The following is an 18,431-nucleotide window of genomic DNA, read 5'->3' as shown; positions in this document are numbered from 1 at the left end:
CTCAGTGGAGGTGGAGGATGCTGGGTTGCTGTGGAGGGCAGAGCTGGTGAGGGAAGAGGCTGGAGAGGTATGTGGGGGGCAGCAAAGTTTCGGGGGAAGGGGTGTGGGGGGAGCACTCAAGAATAGATCAAGCTCTTGAGGAAGCGGACTGTGCCACGTTTGAAGACGAAGGGACAATCACGCCGCTGGGAAGCGTCTCGCGTCGGAGAGGAAGCCAAACAACGAGAGGAAAAGCGCTCTGATTTTTGCACAGGAAGCCCAGTGCGCCTCCTGCCAGGGCCAGATAAGAGCGCCGAGGTTCCCAGGGCCAGACCCAGGAGTGGACTCAGGACCCAGGCGAGAGGCCACCCATCAGTCTGGCCCAGCCTGGCCCACGGTCCCTGGGCTTCCTCCAGCACGGCGTCAGGCTTGTGGTGCAGCGGGGCTGCAAAGAACAAGGGGCCTTGTGAGGATCCAACCAAAACTAATGATCTAGAGAAACACACTGAATACAACACACTGAAACAGAACCAGAACAGAGCTTTCACAAAGGACCTTAAACAATGTGTCTTACAAAAGTTGAATGTCTCAGATTTCATTTGGCCTCAGCTAACTTAATTTATTTCGAGGTGAATTTAAAAGTGAGGTTCTATTAAAAGGTTCAATATGGTTTGTTACTTCCTGTAACAAAAATTTCAAAGTAGCTCAAAGAACTCAATTTAATTGCATTTTGCAGTTTCATTTTACTCTGGACTCAATGATAATTTACTTGGGGAATGGCGACCTTCCTGTATGAAACATGTTGAGAACAAACATGCCACAAAAAGTAAGACTGTATCAGAACCAATGAAATTGCATTTATTCAAACTGCTAAATATGTATTTCTATTTGTTGGACTGCTCTACTTTTATGTCAGATGGTTGAACAGAAATAGTTGCCTTTTTTCAGTGAGAGTGCATATTTGAGACAAGAAGATCATTCATAATGCACTGCACTTTTTCTCCATTTCCAATTTCTGTGTAAATAACCTGCTAATGAAACATGATAATAAAATTGTGTTTCCCATAAGTTCTTATGACGTTTGGGGTTCTTCAGGTCAAAAAGTCAGCTTTATTCAGATCAAAATAAACTTCTATCTTCATAAAAAAAACAAAAAAAAACAACAACTCCAATCTAAAAAAAGTGGAGTGGTTAAAATTGATTATGATAAATCTTTCAGTTGTGTGATTTACATAGCAAATGTAGCTAAGAGGCAGTGCAACACAGAAGAACTTCCTGTTAGCAACAAAACGCAGCATGTGAAAATTTTCTGGTTAACATTGCTACTTAATAAAACTGACAAAAAAAAAAATCCACTGGTATTTTTGCTTTTTATTTCACCTTAGGTTGAAATTAAACATTTTTACTGGTTGGAAGTGCTCTGAATATTATGGTCCCATTATAAGTTTCATACAGGAACAGCATTGGTGATACACCACCTAGCTTCATTCTTCTGTCTAAATATTTATCTGGCTCTTTGGAGATAATGCAACCCAACGAAAACCTCACAACAGGTTAAAGGTTCATACATTAACATTAGCTTAAACTTCTATTAAATTTTCAGATTCGAGGTCCGCTAAGGTTTGGGCCTTCTGGTCCAATAAATCTAGATTTATTTGAAATAAAAACTCCAGGAGACTAATTTACTGCAGGTAAAATATTTACTGTTTAACCTTTTAATTGAACCTCATATCAAAAACTCTTAACTGTTTCTTTAATCGCAAAGTGATGATGATTTTAAAGGTGGTAAAAATGGGATTAATGCTAACCAAATGCTAAGGTAAATGGGTTTTTAAGTTTTACATGAAACCGATTGCATTTGACATCTCAAAAAAAATAAAGACACTTACTTTTACAACCAAAATACACAACAAATGCGGGATTATTTCAATCTTAAACTCTGTTTCTATTGTGGGTTTTAATATTTTTTATGAGTCTTTAAAGTTGAGGTTAAGAGAACAAAAACTTTACATTGTTTTAGTGAGACTTTATTGTATCAGTGACGTTTTATTACTATTTACTGTCACTGGGTTTGAAAATAAAATCTACATGCCTCCAATCTGAGGTCCTCTGAAAGAAAAGTGAAGGCATCATGGTGTGGCGCCAAGTGAGAGTGCCAGGGTTACAGGTCAAGTACACTGATGATGTCAGTGTGTCTCAGAGGAGGGAAGAGAGTGTGGGCGGCTGCTGCGAAGCTCTCAGGTAATACTTAACCTTTCTGACTGGGTCGTAAGGAACACAATGAGCCTCTGACCTCCAAGAACGATTTAATCAGTGTTCCTGCCAAGGTGGCTGCATTAACACTCAGTGTTGACTCAGTGGCTGTCTCTCTCCATCACCGGGCTGGGCCATTTCTCATGAGAACTTTGTATATAAGAGTGTGTGTCAGATATAAGAAAAAGCATCACAGGATGCAGTGTGCAATCACAATAATAAACAGGCCTCTCACTCTGCGTCCTGCGCAGGAAATTCATTAAATCATAGCGTTTGATTTGGAAACCAACAAATCGTGACTGAGAGCACGGAACTGGCCCTCCATTGAAGTGTGTTTTTTCTTCCCTGTCCTTTCAAGTCTGAGATACACTGTGTACCGTGTTTGTGAGTGTAGGCGCACACACACATTCACACACGTATAAATGGCTGCATATGTAGGTGCGCTTAAGCAAACATATGGGAAAGAACAGACTGGACAGCAACAGAATGTAACATATGGGAAAAGAGCAGCATGAGCAAACAAACATACAAACGCAAGCATGACAACACCCAGGCATACATGTCGGAACATGCATACAAACAAACAAATTAACACACACACGCGCACACCCACACACACATTCCAGCACTTAAAAGGTCCTAAAAGGCATCTGTTCTGGTTACAAAAAGGAAGCGCTGTCTGAGCACATGCTGACTTAGACAAAACATGTCTCGTTTATCAAAAACGGTCCCACTTACGCTAACTAACGTACAGTAAAACAATTCTGTAACATCTTAGCATTACTTTTTGCTTTTGTAGTCAAAATATAGATGTGTTATACATCAACAGTGACTTGTAGAAGTATTTGTACACCTTACATTTTCCACACTTTTTAACTTACATAAACTTCAGTGCATTTTATTGCCATTTTCATGTGATAGACCAACACAAAGTCAATTATGAAGTGGAGGGAAAATCTCATAAATGTGGTGTGCATTTGTACTCAGCCCCTCTTTACTTTGATACCCTAAGATTCAGGCTAACTGTGCTTAGAAGTCACATGATCACTAAATAGAGCACAACAGTGTGTAATTAAATCTCAATATAAATCTAGTTGCTCTATGAAGACTTCTAATGTTTGCTAGAAAATAGTGAACAAGAGTCACGATGAAGACCAAAGAACACAGGAGAATGGTCAGAGAGAAAGATATTGAGAAGTTTAAAGCAGATTTAGGTCATAAAACCATGTTCTATGATAACTTTGGAGCAGCTGCACAGATCTCCATTAGGAAACACAGCAGTGGCAGCATCATGCTACAGCAATGCTTTTCTGCAGCAGGAATAGATGGGAGACAACCTGTTCTTCATCTTGCAACAGGACAGAGAATTATTCACCGCTTTGTGTTGGACTATCACATAAAATCTTAAAATCCATTGACAAATTAGATATTGAATGCTGTATCCATTTTCTGTGATTCATTTCTTGTTTAGTTATAAATCTACTGTGTCAAATTATGAATGTTAGAGATCAGCGTGAATGTTTACTGGTTTGAGTTGAGCTCATTTGAACATATTTTAGATGATAATCTGGACTTTCAGTGACGTTTGCTCTGCTGGGCTACTCACAGGCCTTTGGACGGGCACGGATGCCAGAGCCACTGAATATGTGGAGGGGGGACTCCGTGGGATGTGCAGTGGAGCAATTTCTTGCTCCCCCGCGGCACAGAGCCCGGGTCCTGCAACGACACTGCTTTCTCACCAATCTGAGGACTCACTGTGCAATAAGAAGCAAACGTCAAGAGAGAAAGAAAAAAAACGGTTTAATAGCTGCAAGAACAAAGTTCGCTCTCATGTTCCAATGAATTTCTCGGACCTCACCGTTGACTAGAAGCGTGAGAGTGAGATTCTGATAGAGAGCATGTTGCTGGATCCGTACGAGGACAGTGTATTTCCCTGCGTCCTCCTCTGCAACGTCCCGGATGACCAGGGAAGTCCCGTCCATGCGGTATCTGGAGCACTGCTCTGCTGCCACCCGGCCGTCCTTCAACCTGACAGAAACAAGCTGTGAGCCTCCTCAAAGTGCTCTATGACAACCTGAATATCATTATATGTCAGAGTTTATGGATAGAAATCATTTGGAACTTAAAAATACACAGTTTTTCCTTAATATTTACACTTATTGCACTTTTAACATTCTTCTGCTTTACAGCCAGTAAATGTATTTTATTAGACCTTTATGTCATGTCCAACTAAATATTAGGGCTGAAATGATTAATCGGATTAATCACGATGAATTTATTATTGTATTATTGCATTATTAATAATAGTCAACTAACATGGTAATGGATAGTTTTAGCTTCACTTGGTTCAAATGATGTAAAAACTAAAATAAAATCTGCTAAGCACATTTGCTGTTCAATCATTAATCAATTAACCCAAAATCATAGTCAACAGATTATTTATACACTGTAGTAACATTAAGTCAAGCAGAAAGGTTTGAGCTCCTCACATGTTGATGTTAGAAGTATTTTGTAGCTGCAGATGCATCCTTTTGCAACAAATGTAGTCAAACAATTGTATGTTATTAAATTTTGGGCAATAAAATGCTTGTTTTCATCTTTAAAAAGTGAATTCAATTATTTATTTACACATCTTAATGTATTTCTAATATTGTATAAAGTAATAAAGTAAAATAATTGTTAGTTGCAGCCCTACACAAAATAGTGCGATATTGTGACGTGGACGGACAATCACGAATGGTTTTGAATTTTTTATTTTTTTTTGAATGAATAAACTGGAAAAGTGCTGTGGACGTTCATATTTAACCCCGTTGAAGATTTTGTGCATTTTTTGTTTTCAAGACAGTAAAAACTTTGTAAGAATTGATAGAGAGCTCCTGTTAACACAGATTTGTTGAAGTCTCGCCCGATATCCTAAATCCGACTAACAAACGGACTTTGGTTAGGCCAAATATGTTTTGATATCAACCCATTGCTCTGTACCTCTGGCTGTGTGTTTAGAGTTGTTATCCTTATTAATGGAGAACTTCTGAGCAGCTTCACTTTGCTTGTCGATTAGCTTTCCCACAGCATGACACTGCCACCACCATACGTGAGGCTGATATCATCTGGGAGAGATGTTTGCATACAGTCCACACTTCACTAATTTGGCCTTTTCTGACCAGAGCACCTTCTTCCATGATGTTCCAACCTTTCAATTTAACAAGCTGCAAGGTTTAATTAGTAAACAAACTGGTTATTAATTTGGCAAATTCTGAAGGTAATTTATTTTTATGAGGATTGAATACAACTGTGCTCCAAAAATTTTCAGATAAAAAAACCCAGCTTAATTTAAAGTAAGAAAAGTACAATTGCAGGATTTTAAGAATTCCATAGTTGCATGTTTAACTCAAGAAGGAAGCCTGGCTAACGAAAAGCTAAAAATCATCCTTACCATACAACCTCAGGGGAAGGGAATGCCCGAAGTTTTGGGGAAAGTTTGTAGGATTTCTGTCCCGCTTGTACTTCCACTACCGATCCATTTCTAGGCTTCAGACGGATGAATGGGTGATCTGAAATTGCAGAGACACAGAAAACCGTTGGGTGACTCACAGTTTTAAATAACACCCAGAAAGCAGAAGTAAAGCTAAAAATGCATCTCTTTTTGTAGACTTTGAACACATTAGTGTGGCAAGATAATCAAAATGTCAGGAGATAAAGAGGGACTTACTGTAGACTGTGACCATGGCTTGCTGTTGTTTGCTTTGCTCGCCGCTGGTGACATGGCATGTGTAGAGGCCGCGGTCCGACCGCCGGAGCTTCGGGATGGTCAGGATGTTGTAGAACAGCATGTGCATCGGGTGCTTCACCAGCCTTTTAAAGCTGGAGCCCGCGTTGTTTCTCTAGAGGTTGAACAGTAACAAAATTAACACACCGCTCATCATCAAATAAGCAATTCCCCCGTGGGGATCGATAAAGTATATTCTATTCTATTCTATCTGCATCCAAACCAAGCACCATGCAGTCAAGTTTAGGTTTTAAGGAGTTTTTATTTTCATGTACCAATGCTGTACTACATTTAAAAACTACACGTGTGTAAATGTTCAATTCAACTCAGATTGGTGATGTAAACAGAATGAAACAGAGCTAAACTGTCTAATAAAATAAATTTCTGACTGACTTGATGAATTAATAAAAAGGTTCTTCATTTACTTTAGCATCACAGGAATTATATGTTGTCAATCTCTGTTAAAACTGTTAATTGCAATGTTTAAGCAAACTATATTAACTTGAATTTAGCTGATAGGAGAGAAAAGTGGTGGGATGTGCCCTCTTTGGGAGGAGCTAAGAGCGAAAAATTTTAACAACAGTTTTCATGAAGTATAAAGTCTTTTTTAAATGACAACAAAAAGCAAAACGTTAAAAAAGTTAGTTTTAAAGATATTGCTTTAATACAGACATAAAGCAAATAACTGATTTTAGTTCATATTGTCTCGTGTATTAAAGGTAAAATCTGTATTAAATGTGATACTTTTGGGAGTGCTTTTATGGGTTTTTATTGATTTTGTTGGCACTTTAAAGATCTTAATAAAAATTTAGATTGTTCTGAGTGCTGTGAACTCCAAGTAGGATAGTGACTACTCATAAGTATCACACACAAACCTGTAACCATTTATATTTTTCTTGTATTTTATTCTTGTTGGTCTTCCTGACCTAATAGTAGATATGCATGTAAATAATCAATGACCTCACACAGTATGTAACATTTTAGGCCCCACAGACTAAGAAGGAGGATTACAGTTTCTGGTGCGTCCCAATCAAAGCTCTATTGTTTCCCGCTTTATGCCGGCTGAAAGCAGCTCTGACCTTTCCAGGATAGTCCCAGGTGATGTTGACTCTGGTGTTCAGCTCTGCAGTGGCAGTGCAGTTCAGAGCCAGCCTCTCCCCCTTCAGTGCTTGCACAGATCCGCTGGTGTTCAGGTAAACCTCTGTGATGTTACTCACTGAGATCAATGAGGAAAAAACACAGAATAGTTTAGAGAACAAACCTTTGGAACATTAATATGTTTAGAAAAGAGCGTTGCAAAGACCGACCTGTTCTGTGTACAAAGTACACACGCGAGTTGTGCTTGACTCCGTCGATGACGGCCTCGCAGTGGAAGAGGCCGATGTAGGAGAAGTTGGGTGTCTGGATGGTGAAACCTTTCCTGCTGTTCCAGAGAACATTTCTCTGGTCTTGACTCAGCGGCCTGCTGTAATACTGAGGAGGAGGCAAACCAAGGAAGGGATCAACCGCATGTTTCACTTCGTCATTGAGTAAATCTGATTACTCACAAAGACATGAGAAAAGGGAGCAGTCGAGTCACAACAGAATGAAATTCAGTGGTTATGTGATATTTACGCATGAAAACCGTGCCTGCAAACAGTATTCACTCCCCTGGATTTTTTAGCCTTTTTTCTGGTTTTACAAACCAATCATAAACAATGTTGTATGAAAAAAAAAATTCAGTCAAAAAGAAAACTGATTTCTGCAAAAGAATGACAAATAAAAACATTTAACGTAAAATAAGTGACTGCATAAATCTTCACTTAAGACACACTCTCTGCACTTCACTTGTGCTGGGACAGCTGACACCCACTGACTGGACCTCTGCTCAATTAGGTTAGTCACTTTAAAGTGAGTTAATATTTATGCTATTTTATGTAAAGTACTTTTATTTACTTGTCATTTTTGTAAAAAGCTGTCTCCATTTTGATATTAAACACAACTTCTGGTCAAAAAAATAAAGCCAAATTTTGTTGATAAAACGTTTCAACATGTTTATTATATATTGTAATAATCTGCCAAATTGTTGTGTCACTTAATTTGGATTAAGTAAGAAAAATCACCACAAGATGTTCATTCCTGTTAGATTTAATAACTTGGCATCAGCTAAGAGACAAATAAGGTTGTAATTTTCGCTACAAGAAATGTTGTCTTTTGTCTTTCAAAGGTATGCACTTTGACTCGACCAGAAACGTTTTTTCCATTTTATTGATGTTTTATATGATAAACCAAAACAATTTGGAATGTGGAATCAAAACAACCTCTTGATTTTAAAATATTTTACAAATAAAAGACTGATATTAAAATTTAGGTTAATTCTTATGCCAAAAAAAAAAAAATCTCAAGCTTAGTCAGAATGGATGGAGAGCATCTGGGTTTTGGCTTGAACTTTGACTAGGCCATTGTAACACATGGACATGTCTTGATCTATATCTTTCCATTGCTGCTCTCGCTGTCTGTTTACAGTTGTCCTTCTGCTTTCATTCACAGTCTAAATCGTCCTACTCTAACTACATTCCACTTCCCATTTTGTCCCACAGCATTATGTTGCCACTGCTGTGCTTCATGATGGGAAGGGTGTCATTAGCACCTAGGCCAAAAAGTCGTTTCTTCCGCATGTTCACTGCATCCCTCACAACTTACTTGGGACTGCAAGACTCAAGAAAAAAAATGACCTCCTTTTGAATTGATTCAGGTTTTACCTTTATTTTAATTTCCCTTTAGTTTGCAGCTGATCTGTGATGGTCGCCTCATTTGAAAAACTCAAATCTTTGGTTTCATAATTGGCCCCTTTGGCCTCTCCCATCTGGGAGAACAAACCTGGCATCAGCCTCAATGTTGGTTTTGTAAGTCTTCACCATGGACCTTGTATAACTGGATAACCCTGTTGTGTTCTTTGAATCAGCTACAAGGAAATGTTTTTTTTTTCTGTGACATAGTGGAAGCTTCCCACCCTCTCTCAAGGGACTGGACCCCCCGTCACCAGAACCATCACACACACACACTTTCCCCATCCTTGGATCACCAGTGTGAACTAGCTGATATCCCCTCTCCGACAGAGAGAGGCGACCCTTTAAGACGCCGCTGACCTCTGTGCCCTCTCCTCTCTGTCCTGTGAAGTCGATGCTTCCCTCTACATCCTCCCTCTGAACCCAGTGACTCCCCGTCCAGGCACCCGAGTGCCCTCTGTGCCCCTCTCACATCCATCTTCTCACCCGTACTGTACATGGAGAGGAGGATGGAGATCGCAGCGGTGGGATGGCGAGGAGGAGCAAAAGGCATCAGGATATGTGAAACGTGACTCCAGTCCATCTCCTTGCATCCTGTTACTACAGGATATAGACATTTGGACTGGAACTCCGGTTCAACCCCAATGTCCCAGGCCCAGCTTTCACGGCGTAAGTGAGAGAGCAGAGCCTCCTGGGCATTGTTCATGCTGAGAAGGGTCACAGCAGAGGCGCAGGCAGAGTGCAAAGTCCTTTCAGGAAAAAAACACTCCAGAAGCTGCGACAGGGAAGACATTCCTGGTTCAGACCGGCGAAGCGCGGGGGAAGCAGGGAAAGTTATTTTTAGACGAATTACTTTGTGGTTCCAAATACTTTGTCAGGAGATGGAGGCAGGACAAAAACATGTGTGCGTATTTGTGAATGTAACATGCAGGGACTGATGATGCATTTCCTGCAAATCAAATCCTAGATGTTTCTCTGGTTCTTCAATGACAGCACAAAATAAAAAGACATTGTTGTCGTATCAGCCTCCCAGACACTAAGGTCTTCTGGTTCTGGTCTGCTCTGCATTTCCAGAGGACTGTGGAGTTTTTCCACAACCCTAAAAAGTTACATTTGAGATGCAAGCAAGCAAATCTGATCAGAGCACTTTCCAAAACAAGGTGCTCTGATCAGATTTATTTTCTTGCAACTCTTCCATTAAGGTCGCAGGTGTGTAATGCATGACTAATACCTCAGCACAACCATAAAACCAATGGGAACATTTTTTCAGATAGTAGATTAAACTATTCTCATGCTAATGTTCAAAGCTGAGAAATCTTTGAACCTTCTGCGGAACATTATTGCTCCTCACTCTGGTGTGGTCATCGGTCTGTTAAGAGTAAAAACTGGGATTATTTAGATCAGATTTAGTGCCGTGCTTGAAGAGAATAGCCTGTACTCTTGGGTCAACAGTAGTCACCTCAGCTTCCTCTGCCAGTTCTGCCATCTGTTTAAAGCATCAGATGGAGAAAGTCATCAATTATCATCCCTACTACTGCCCTGAAGCCAACATCCTGTTTCCAGAGGTAAAAACCCCCCTGCTAACCGCGCTTCTTGTTTGATTGGAAGTCATTGGTGAAACAACGGGCACGGGGCACAAAGCACGCACCGTCCACAGGAACGCGACCCACTCATGCAGACAACAAGCACTCTGAGCACTTCTCTCTACAACCCCCCCCCACTCCGCTCTTCACTCAGCAGTCAAGTGCCAACACTCACAAACATATCCGCACACACTTTCACACATATCCGCAAATGCACGCAAACAAATGGACACGCAAGTCCATATAGTAACTGGCTGCCAAGACAAGAACAATGTGGTGAATGATCTGGACGAGGAGAAACAACTGGATAGTGTATTGTGTGTGTGTGTGTGTGGGGGGGGGGGGGGGGGGGTCTGTGTGGGGGTGTGTGTAAATGTAAACCCTGATGGAAAAACTGAGATGTTCATACAGCGTGATGGGTGTGGTAGAGCAGAGGAGGACAAAGTGTGACATGAGAGGAAAAGGACTTAAAAGAGAGTCCAACTTGGCAAAATGTCCACATACTGAGGTGACTGACCTTAACCAGAGTGGTGGTGATGTTGGGGTTGGTAACACTGCAAGGGATGACCAGCGGCTCCCTCACCTTCATGTACAACACGGCTGGACTCATGTCGGTGTGCTCCACAAATGGCTGCCGGCTGTCTGAAACCCAAACACTGCGGTCAGGAACACACATGGCGGGCATGAGAAACTTACAAAATGAGCACAAAAACATTTTCTTCCACAGTGTCAAAAACAAGCTAAATTTAAAGCAGCAGGCAGCTAGAATTACACAGCACATAATTCTAAGCAGCAGTAAAAGCTTCTAACAAACCTTAACAAGAAAGTTTCCATTTTACTGAGATTCAGTAATGCACAGGGTGAATCGTTCAGGCTGAATTCAATGGATGGCAGAAGAGTAAAGAGGGCTGAGTATATATGTGAGCCATATTTTTGAAGAAATGTCCATTTTTTAAGGTACAGTACCCCACTACCTATTTATATCACTATTCACAAATTCACCTGTTCAAATATTTCCTGTGCAACACAGCTCCAAATTATTTGTGGAAAATTTGCCTATTTTTTCATAGAGCAAGAAGATGAAACACCAGGGTAAAGTGCTACTATGACTGGTGTTTGCAGAGCAGCTAATCCATTCCTTTTCCTTGTCGCTGATTGGCTAAACCTATATAATGAATTCAGCAGCAAATATCTTTCATCAGGATCTCATATCACTAAAATGAGGCCAGAACAGATTTAGCTTTTGAGAGTGATAGCAAAAATGTGCATCACTAGTTTTTAAGTTAATCTGATGTAAAAACAGTCACAATGCTTGTGATTCTTTAACATAACTTCAATTGAAAAAAGAGGAATTCTGATTTGAATGACCAAAAACATCAACATTTTCACCTCAAAGTTCAAACTTAAACTTCATAAAATGCTATTTTTGAACAATTTAAATTGTCATCAACATTTTTCTGATGCTGACATGGATTTTATTGACTTATTGGCGCATCAATTGAAGTTTAAGAAATATCTCAGGTTCTTAGGAAGCAAAGTTGTCTTAAAAGATTAGAACCAATCAGTAATTTATCGGCAGTAGATAACTCTGTTAGCATCTTTATCTAGTAGTAATCTCGTCTAGTTGCTGATCTCAGAGCAGCTAAAACCAAAATGTATTTCAACTGTCTTAAAACAATTCCGATCTAAAATGTTGGAGTGGTTTATTTTATGAACATTTCGACCTGCTAACAAGTTTGCATTGTGACGTTACCCGTAGGAAAGCTGATAATTTTGCATCAACGGTGGAGGTGGTGCGCACATTTTCCTGTGTGACACATGCACTGAAAACGAAAGCTGAAAACCTGACATTTTTGCTTTTTACACCACTTTCCTTTTCCGTTCGACAACATTTTTAACTGCAAACATTTTACATATTCCATTTGTTTTATACAGGAAAATAACCACAAACTACGAAAATAATTTTGTGATTGGAGTTGCGCTTATTTATTTATTTTTTTGTCATGGATGCTCTTGAACTTGCTGTTACTTTAGGCATCCCAAGAGACCCATCTCTTGCAGAAATAAGATTAACAGAGAACCTGTGAAGTATGCCTCCAACTCCCTTACTACCTGGAAATGTGAAAGATTTTCTAATTTCTCACAAAATGAAGCCTTGTTATCATGCAGGGCAAAAAATAGCTGAGACACACAAACAATCACACATGGACTTCCAAGTATTTTAACAATAACTGAAAACAAACAAGCAGACACTCGGTCCTCCACACCCATTCATCGAAACCCCATTCTGAAAACGACTGCATGCTGTCAACAATAAACACGCAGATTGTTTAGAAGCAATCAAACAGCCTCTCTGTATTTGCTCCGCTTTTCTCAGCTCGCCTACAGTCACAGTTCTTTGCCATTCAAAGGTGTGGGTGTTACTTGCTAGCATTGTTTGTGACCATAGGGTGTTATTCAAGGAAAGCAAATCTCTGAACCTTCGAACAAAAGTACCCCAAGGACTAGTAAGACTGAACGCTTCCTTCTCCCGCTTTGATTCCTAATAGAAGGCTTGAGGAGGGAGACAACGTCTGAACGGAGCAGCAAGCCAAGTCTGAAGCTTAATGGACATGGTGACCCGAGCGATTGACGACCCCCGAGAGTCCTTTTGGCCAAACAGTAGCATGCCCCGTGACCCTGGCATCGAGCCCAGCTTGAGCTGAGCAGCGTCACCTTCCAGGACAGGGAGGAGCGGACCGGGGCAGACATCGTGCCTCCTCTGCCCCTGCATACCACCGAATCACTGGCATCCATCTCATCCCGCTCAGTTCCACACACACACACACACACACACACACACACACACACACACACACACACACACACACACACACACACACACACACACACACACACACACACACACACACACACAGCCTCACCACCACCTTGGAGAGACACAGCAACATCTCCTCCCAGCACCCCCTCCCACTCTGGGCCTTTTCCCTCCTCCCCAAAGCACAGGATGCTCCAAGCAAGGCTGAGCAGAGCAGATAAGGCTGATGCCCTGGGAAACTCTGCCCAGGGCCCGAGCCTTTCAGCAGCTGGGCTATTCCTGGCCATGAGGTAGCACGTAAACGAAAGTAAAAAAGATTTTATATATAGCTGTCAGGAGAGAGGAGCGGCCGGGGAGGAATGGAGTGAAACTGTGCCAGAGCCAACTCGGAGGATGTATTGTTGAGACAAACAGTGTTTAGATATAATTGATTCTCTGGCATTGGTCTGTATTTAGCACACACTACATCCTGTTTAACCTGAGGGAATACACAATAGGCCAGAGGAGGCGAGGGGTTTCCTCGAGATGGTGGAAAGCTGCTAAATATGAAATCATGGACACTTTCTGTCTTACCTGTGACATATACATAGACGGACCGCTGTTTCTGGGTCTGGTGCCTGTAGCGGCAGCGGTACAGTCCGGTGTGCTGGGCCTGGCTGCGGCTGACCCGCAGGTGGCTGCAGTATTGCTGGCTTGTCTTCCCACAACGAGAGTTGACCACTTTCACTTGATCTTGGTCCAAGCGTCCAGGGAACGCCCAGGACAGCTCCCGGTCACCCCTGGACAGACATTACACCAAGGTCAGAAAACACTTTCATCTGTCCCTGAAAACTTCCTAAGAATGGTTCACCACTCAGAACCGACAAGGAGGAACATTTGTATTCAGTGGGCCTGAAATTAATGTGAGGCTTGGGGGTATAGTTTGGGATTTTTGGAGAGAGTTTCAATTGGGTTGTAGGTAACTCTCTGCGTGTCTTCAATAGGAAGAAAAACTAATTAGCTGAAATCTGATACTGAAGTCTATGGCTGCTCTGAGAGGCCAAACTGAACTTTTACCATCTAAAAACAAGTTGGGTCTCAAAAACGGAGTGCTTCATGCAAACTACTAAACCACTTTCACGAGGGTTTTAGTTGTGGCACCATTGATGATCTACTGGTAAAATGTACTGACAACAGAAAATGTTGCAGGTTTTTGTTTTTTTGACAAAGTAAAAAAAAGACATTGCTCTTTTCAGGGCCTCACTTTTATTTTAGCTGCCTTGACTATAAACACAATCCAAGTTCCGTTTATCACTTTTCATAGGAAGCTCATTACTGATGTACCACAACTGCCCCCCATTTCCTATGCAATGTGGATTGTTCCCTCTGTCTGGGAAGTCTTTGCTCCACTTTACGTCTTCAAACGCCAAGGAAACAAATGTTTTGCAGCACTGTGTACTACTACGCTTACAAGAAACAAATAATCAGATAAGCTAACAAAAGAGCTATAGTTGCAAGATTATACATGTAATACATCCATTTTGGATATGGAACAGAGACCTGACATTATCTTTTAGGGGGTGATGCTTGTTCTTCTAATGAAAACTTCTAACCTCCCTTTCAGGTCAAGTTTTAGTTAATAATTATTTGCATTTTTAACTCCAATGCAAATAATTACCCCATGCAAACATGAAGACAGCTTAAAGTACATACAGTAGCCTTAGCTTAAAACTTGCTTTAAGACGATGAAAGTCTCTTATATACAAACTATCATCTTCAGCATCCAGAACCAACTAATCTGAGTTTGCACAAAGATGATGGTACCAAGATAGTGTTGCCACGTCTAAATTGGGTTGTTATTTAGTAAATGGAGGAAGTAGCCAGGTACCACTAATGATCTTTCATTAAATAGCAATCATCAGCTTCAGTTTAAATAAACGTCCAATGCAAAGCACCACTTCCTTTGAGGTTGGAGTTGTGTTACGATGGTCGAAATCTCAAATTTGTTGGTAGCTGCATTTATTTTACATCTTAAACTAAATGAAGATGCAAAGAGAGCATTGCCAAGAGAGACATCAACAGTTTTCAACTTCTTAACAGGACCTTGCTTCAAAACTCTTGAAGCATTTATTTAAGATCAAATTTCTGGTTTCTTATGTCTTTAATGATGAAAAAGTGAGAACAAAAATTGCAGTAATTCAGAAAGACTCAGGAAAATTTCTAAGCATTCACTCAATAAACATAAATTAAATAAAGTTGGTTTTGAAGGTTCTCCAGAATCTAAAGTCTTGGAAAAAAAGATCATGTCTATCCAGGTCAGAGTTTTGTTGGTGACTTTGAGATAATTTTCTCCACATCAGTTACCATTTTTTTTTTGTTTTGTTTTTGCTTCTAATACCTGAAACTCACCTGCATCTGAGCGCCAAAGTTTGGTTGGCCTCCAGAACCAGCTGTGTACTCTTGACATCCAGGACCGGGACGCTGAATCTCACCTTTTGCTCATTACCTGCAGACGTTGGAGAGAGAAGCGAGAGAAGCATGACTCTCTGCTCTCCAATCAACCAGGTCATGTGGAAATGCGTAAGCAGTGCCCCTCTTGTTTATCAACTAAAACATTTTCTCCACTTGACCTCATACATGTATTAATTAGAGTTGAAGACACTCATCTGTCCACCCTTCCTTCCTCAGAACATGGGAAACATCCATCCTTCACTTGGAAATAGATGCCTCCTGTCACTGGCCCAAATCCCAACCATCTTGTAACTCTGTTAGTGGTTAAATCACTGCTAAGGCATTTAGTTCAGTTATTACTTGTCAATTGTTCCCAGTGGATGCTCCATTTTAGTGTTACTCACAATGCGAGCACTTCCTGTACTATTTCCTTGGGTTTCTGAGTGTGATGAGTGTGAGGGGGCAACAAACAATGACAGAGCACGATGAAGGGGAAGTTAGTGATGTCCTAATCTCCTACATGTTTTTTTTTTTTACTTTTACTTTTGGGCGGGAGGCTTGTTGGCAGTTATATTCATACTTCAGATTTTCTATTAAATCTTAAATATCTTTGCATACACTTAACATGCAGCTGCTGCATCCAGACCAAAGAAGATAAGAAAAACCACCAGTGATTAATTCAGCATTCATTTTCCCAATGAGGAGGGAGTTAGACTGTCATGAGTCAACGTAAATCATCTGCTCAGGCCACTGAAACTGGCCAATCACAGAGATATTTTCGGAGAATATGCCTTACTGCTAGGTTAGGCCTAATTACCTATGCCTCTGCGGGGACAGGTAGCTACTAAAAATATTGATGCAAGCAGGAATGGCATCACCTTTTATGAGGAGCTTTAATGTACTTGAGAAATGTTACATTTGATGTCTAACAAGCCTACAAGAAAAGGGAAATGATTTGACAAGAATAAACATGGTGTTACGTTTCCTAACACTTTCAGCTGGAAAGTCCCCACTTGAGGAATCTGAAATATGCAGTTGCTTCCTTTTTTAATTATAGTCAGAAAGTTAATAATCAACCAATAAGGCTCCAAACTTTGTTTTTCATTTGTCTACATATAAAATTAAGGCTTTAAAGAAAATTGCTCGCTATTCATCTTTATATTGCACGTATTTATGTCATTTTTGAATATATTGCATTTTGTGTAAAATGTGCATGTCATTATGAAACTCTTTGGAAATGTAATATTGTGCGTAGTATTGGAAAATCTTGATAAATTAGCATAATTTTGGACACATAATCACGTACTTAAAAAAATTATATATATATACAGTATATATATAAGAGCTGAATTTATTTAAAAACCTTCCTAAATTATTACAACAAAAGAATAACAAGAATAACCATTGATTATTCTACATATTTCTTATATTTAAATCTGTTTATTTTGTCTCTACTGAATTGTGTTGATTGATTAAATTCTGTATTCAGGAATTATTTGGACTTGTCTTGTGAAGTGTCCGGAGATGGCATTTGTTGTGAAATGGCATTATCTGTGCATCTACATCAACTGCAAGAAACGTTCTAAAAGCCTAATATGCGTGAAAAATGTGTGTCCTTTCTTAGAAAACTAACTCATTTAGCGTTTTCCATATTCATTTGTTTATTTATTAGGCTATCATAAAATTATTCATTCTCCAAATGCTTCGAAAAACTTTCCAGAGATCTTCTGAGCGCAGAAACAACCCATCGGCCTTTTGGCAAATTGCATGAAATTAACCTCTAGTTCCTCTACTGTAATTATTGAGCTCCGGGTGATCGTGACCCCTCTTTCCTTTATATCAAAACCAATAGACTCAGGAAAGAACGCGCTTTTGTTTCCATTCAGTTGGGGCCAAGCGCACAAGGAGCCGGAGCGCAGGGGTCTAAGTTATCCAAACACTCATTCACACTGCAGAGCGGTTATGTCCCTCAAAACGCTGCGCTCACAGCCGCGATCTACTCAGACTGAACAACGAGTGTCTCAAATGGCTGATAAATCCGGACGCAGATTATTCCATTAGTGCGCATGTTGTTTTCTGTCTTATTTTTGTTGTTGTTTGTTTTCAATTAAACTTGTGCGTAAAGTTTCGTTAGACACGTTCTGACTTTTTGTAGCTGTATCGTGTGTATGTAATAATGACCAGTGGTCCCCCTGCTTACTTCTTAAAACATAAGAGTGAAGAATTCTCTCACCTTTTCCAAAAGCGCCGTACAATCCACAAAACAGGCAGACAAGAATAAAATGCATCATTTCTGTTGAATCCGACGCAGCAATCTCTCATATATAACACACAAAAGAAGTTTTATCCTTGCTGCTGCTGATGTTACCCTCCCTCCACGGTGGCGCAGCGCAGCAGGCTGTTGCGCTCATGCAGGACTGATGGGTCAGTGAATGGAGACGGTGAGTTTCCTGAGGCTGGCTGTGGGAAATCACGCAACAGGACGCGCAGCTTTAACTCCAGTGCAACTTTTTCCCATCGTTCTGGATTGTGTTGCCACTTTATATTGTTCCCACACTGCGGTCACCGGATGGTGGACTTATGTTACGTCCACTGACACACCCACTGCGCGTAAAAGGAGTATCCTCCCAGTCCTGGGTGGTCAAGTGATCAGTGTGGTGCTGATGAGAAAATATTATGACATCTAAATGAGTCAGTTTTATTGCACTAACTGTTAAAGTTTCATTCTGCCCACTCTGTATTAGGGAATCTGATGATGATGATGATTATTATTAGAAATGCATGCAGGTTGCATCATGAACCTGCTCTGCGTTCCCATCTTGCACCCTTGATTG

At 40.5% G+C, this 18,431-nt stretch overlaps 1 protein-coding gene across 1 annotated transcript in view; it reads right to left on the bottom strand.

Moving 5' to 3' along the window:
• flt1 (fms related tyrosine kinase 1) overlaps positions 1 to 18,123 on the bottom strand; it is a 38,040-nt gene extending 19,917 nt beyond the window's left edge. The window contains exons 1-10 of the mRNA XM_005797850.2: positions 17,831 to 18,123; positions 15,556 to 15,652; positions 13,741 to 13,946; positions 10,867 to 10,991; positions 7,306 to 7,471; positions 7,078 to 7,214; positions 5,942 to 6,113; positions 5,666 to 5,783; positions 4,091 to 4,260; positions 3,839 to 3,986 (exon numbers count right to left, since the gene is read on the bottom strand). Coding sequence (XP_005797907.1) covers positions 3,839 to 3,986; positions 4,091 to 4,260; positions 5,666 to 5,783; positions 5,942 to 6,113; positions 7,078 to 7,214; positions 7,306 to 7,471; positions 10,867 to 10,991; positions 13,741 to 13,946; positions 15,556 to 15,652; positions 17,831 to 17,888 — 1,397 coding nt within the window. The 5' untranslated portion in view covers positions 17,889 to 18,123. The remainder of the gene's footprint in view (positions 1 to 3,838; positions 3,987 to 4,090; positions 4,261 to 5,665; positions 5,784 to 5,941; positions 6,114 to 7,077; positions 7,215 to 7,305; positions 7,472 to 10,866; positions 10,992 to 13,740; positions 13,947 to 15,555; positions 15,653 to 17,830) is intronic.
• Between the last annotated feature and the right edge of the window lie 308 nt (positions 18,124 to 18,431).

This window comes from Xiphophorus maculatus, chromosome 21, assembly GCF_002775205.1.
Source record: "Xiphophorus maculatus strain JP 163 A chromosome 21, X_maculatus-5.0-male, whole genome shotgun sequence".
Lineage (NCBI taxonomy): Eukaryota > Metazoa > Chordata > Actinopteri > Cyprinodontiformes > Poeciliidae > Xiphophorus > Xiphophorus maculatus.
The sequence above is the reverse complement of the archived record's forward strand: the minus strand, read 5'-3'. Positions and strand labels throughout refer to the sequence as shown.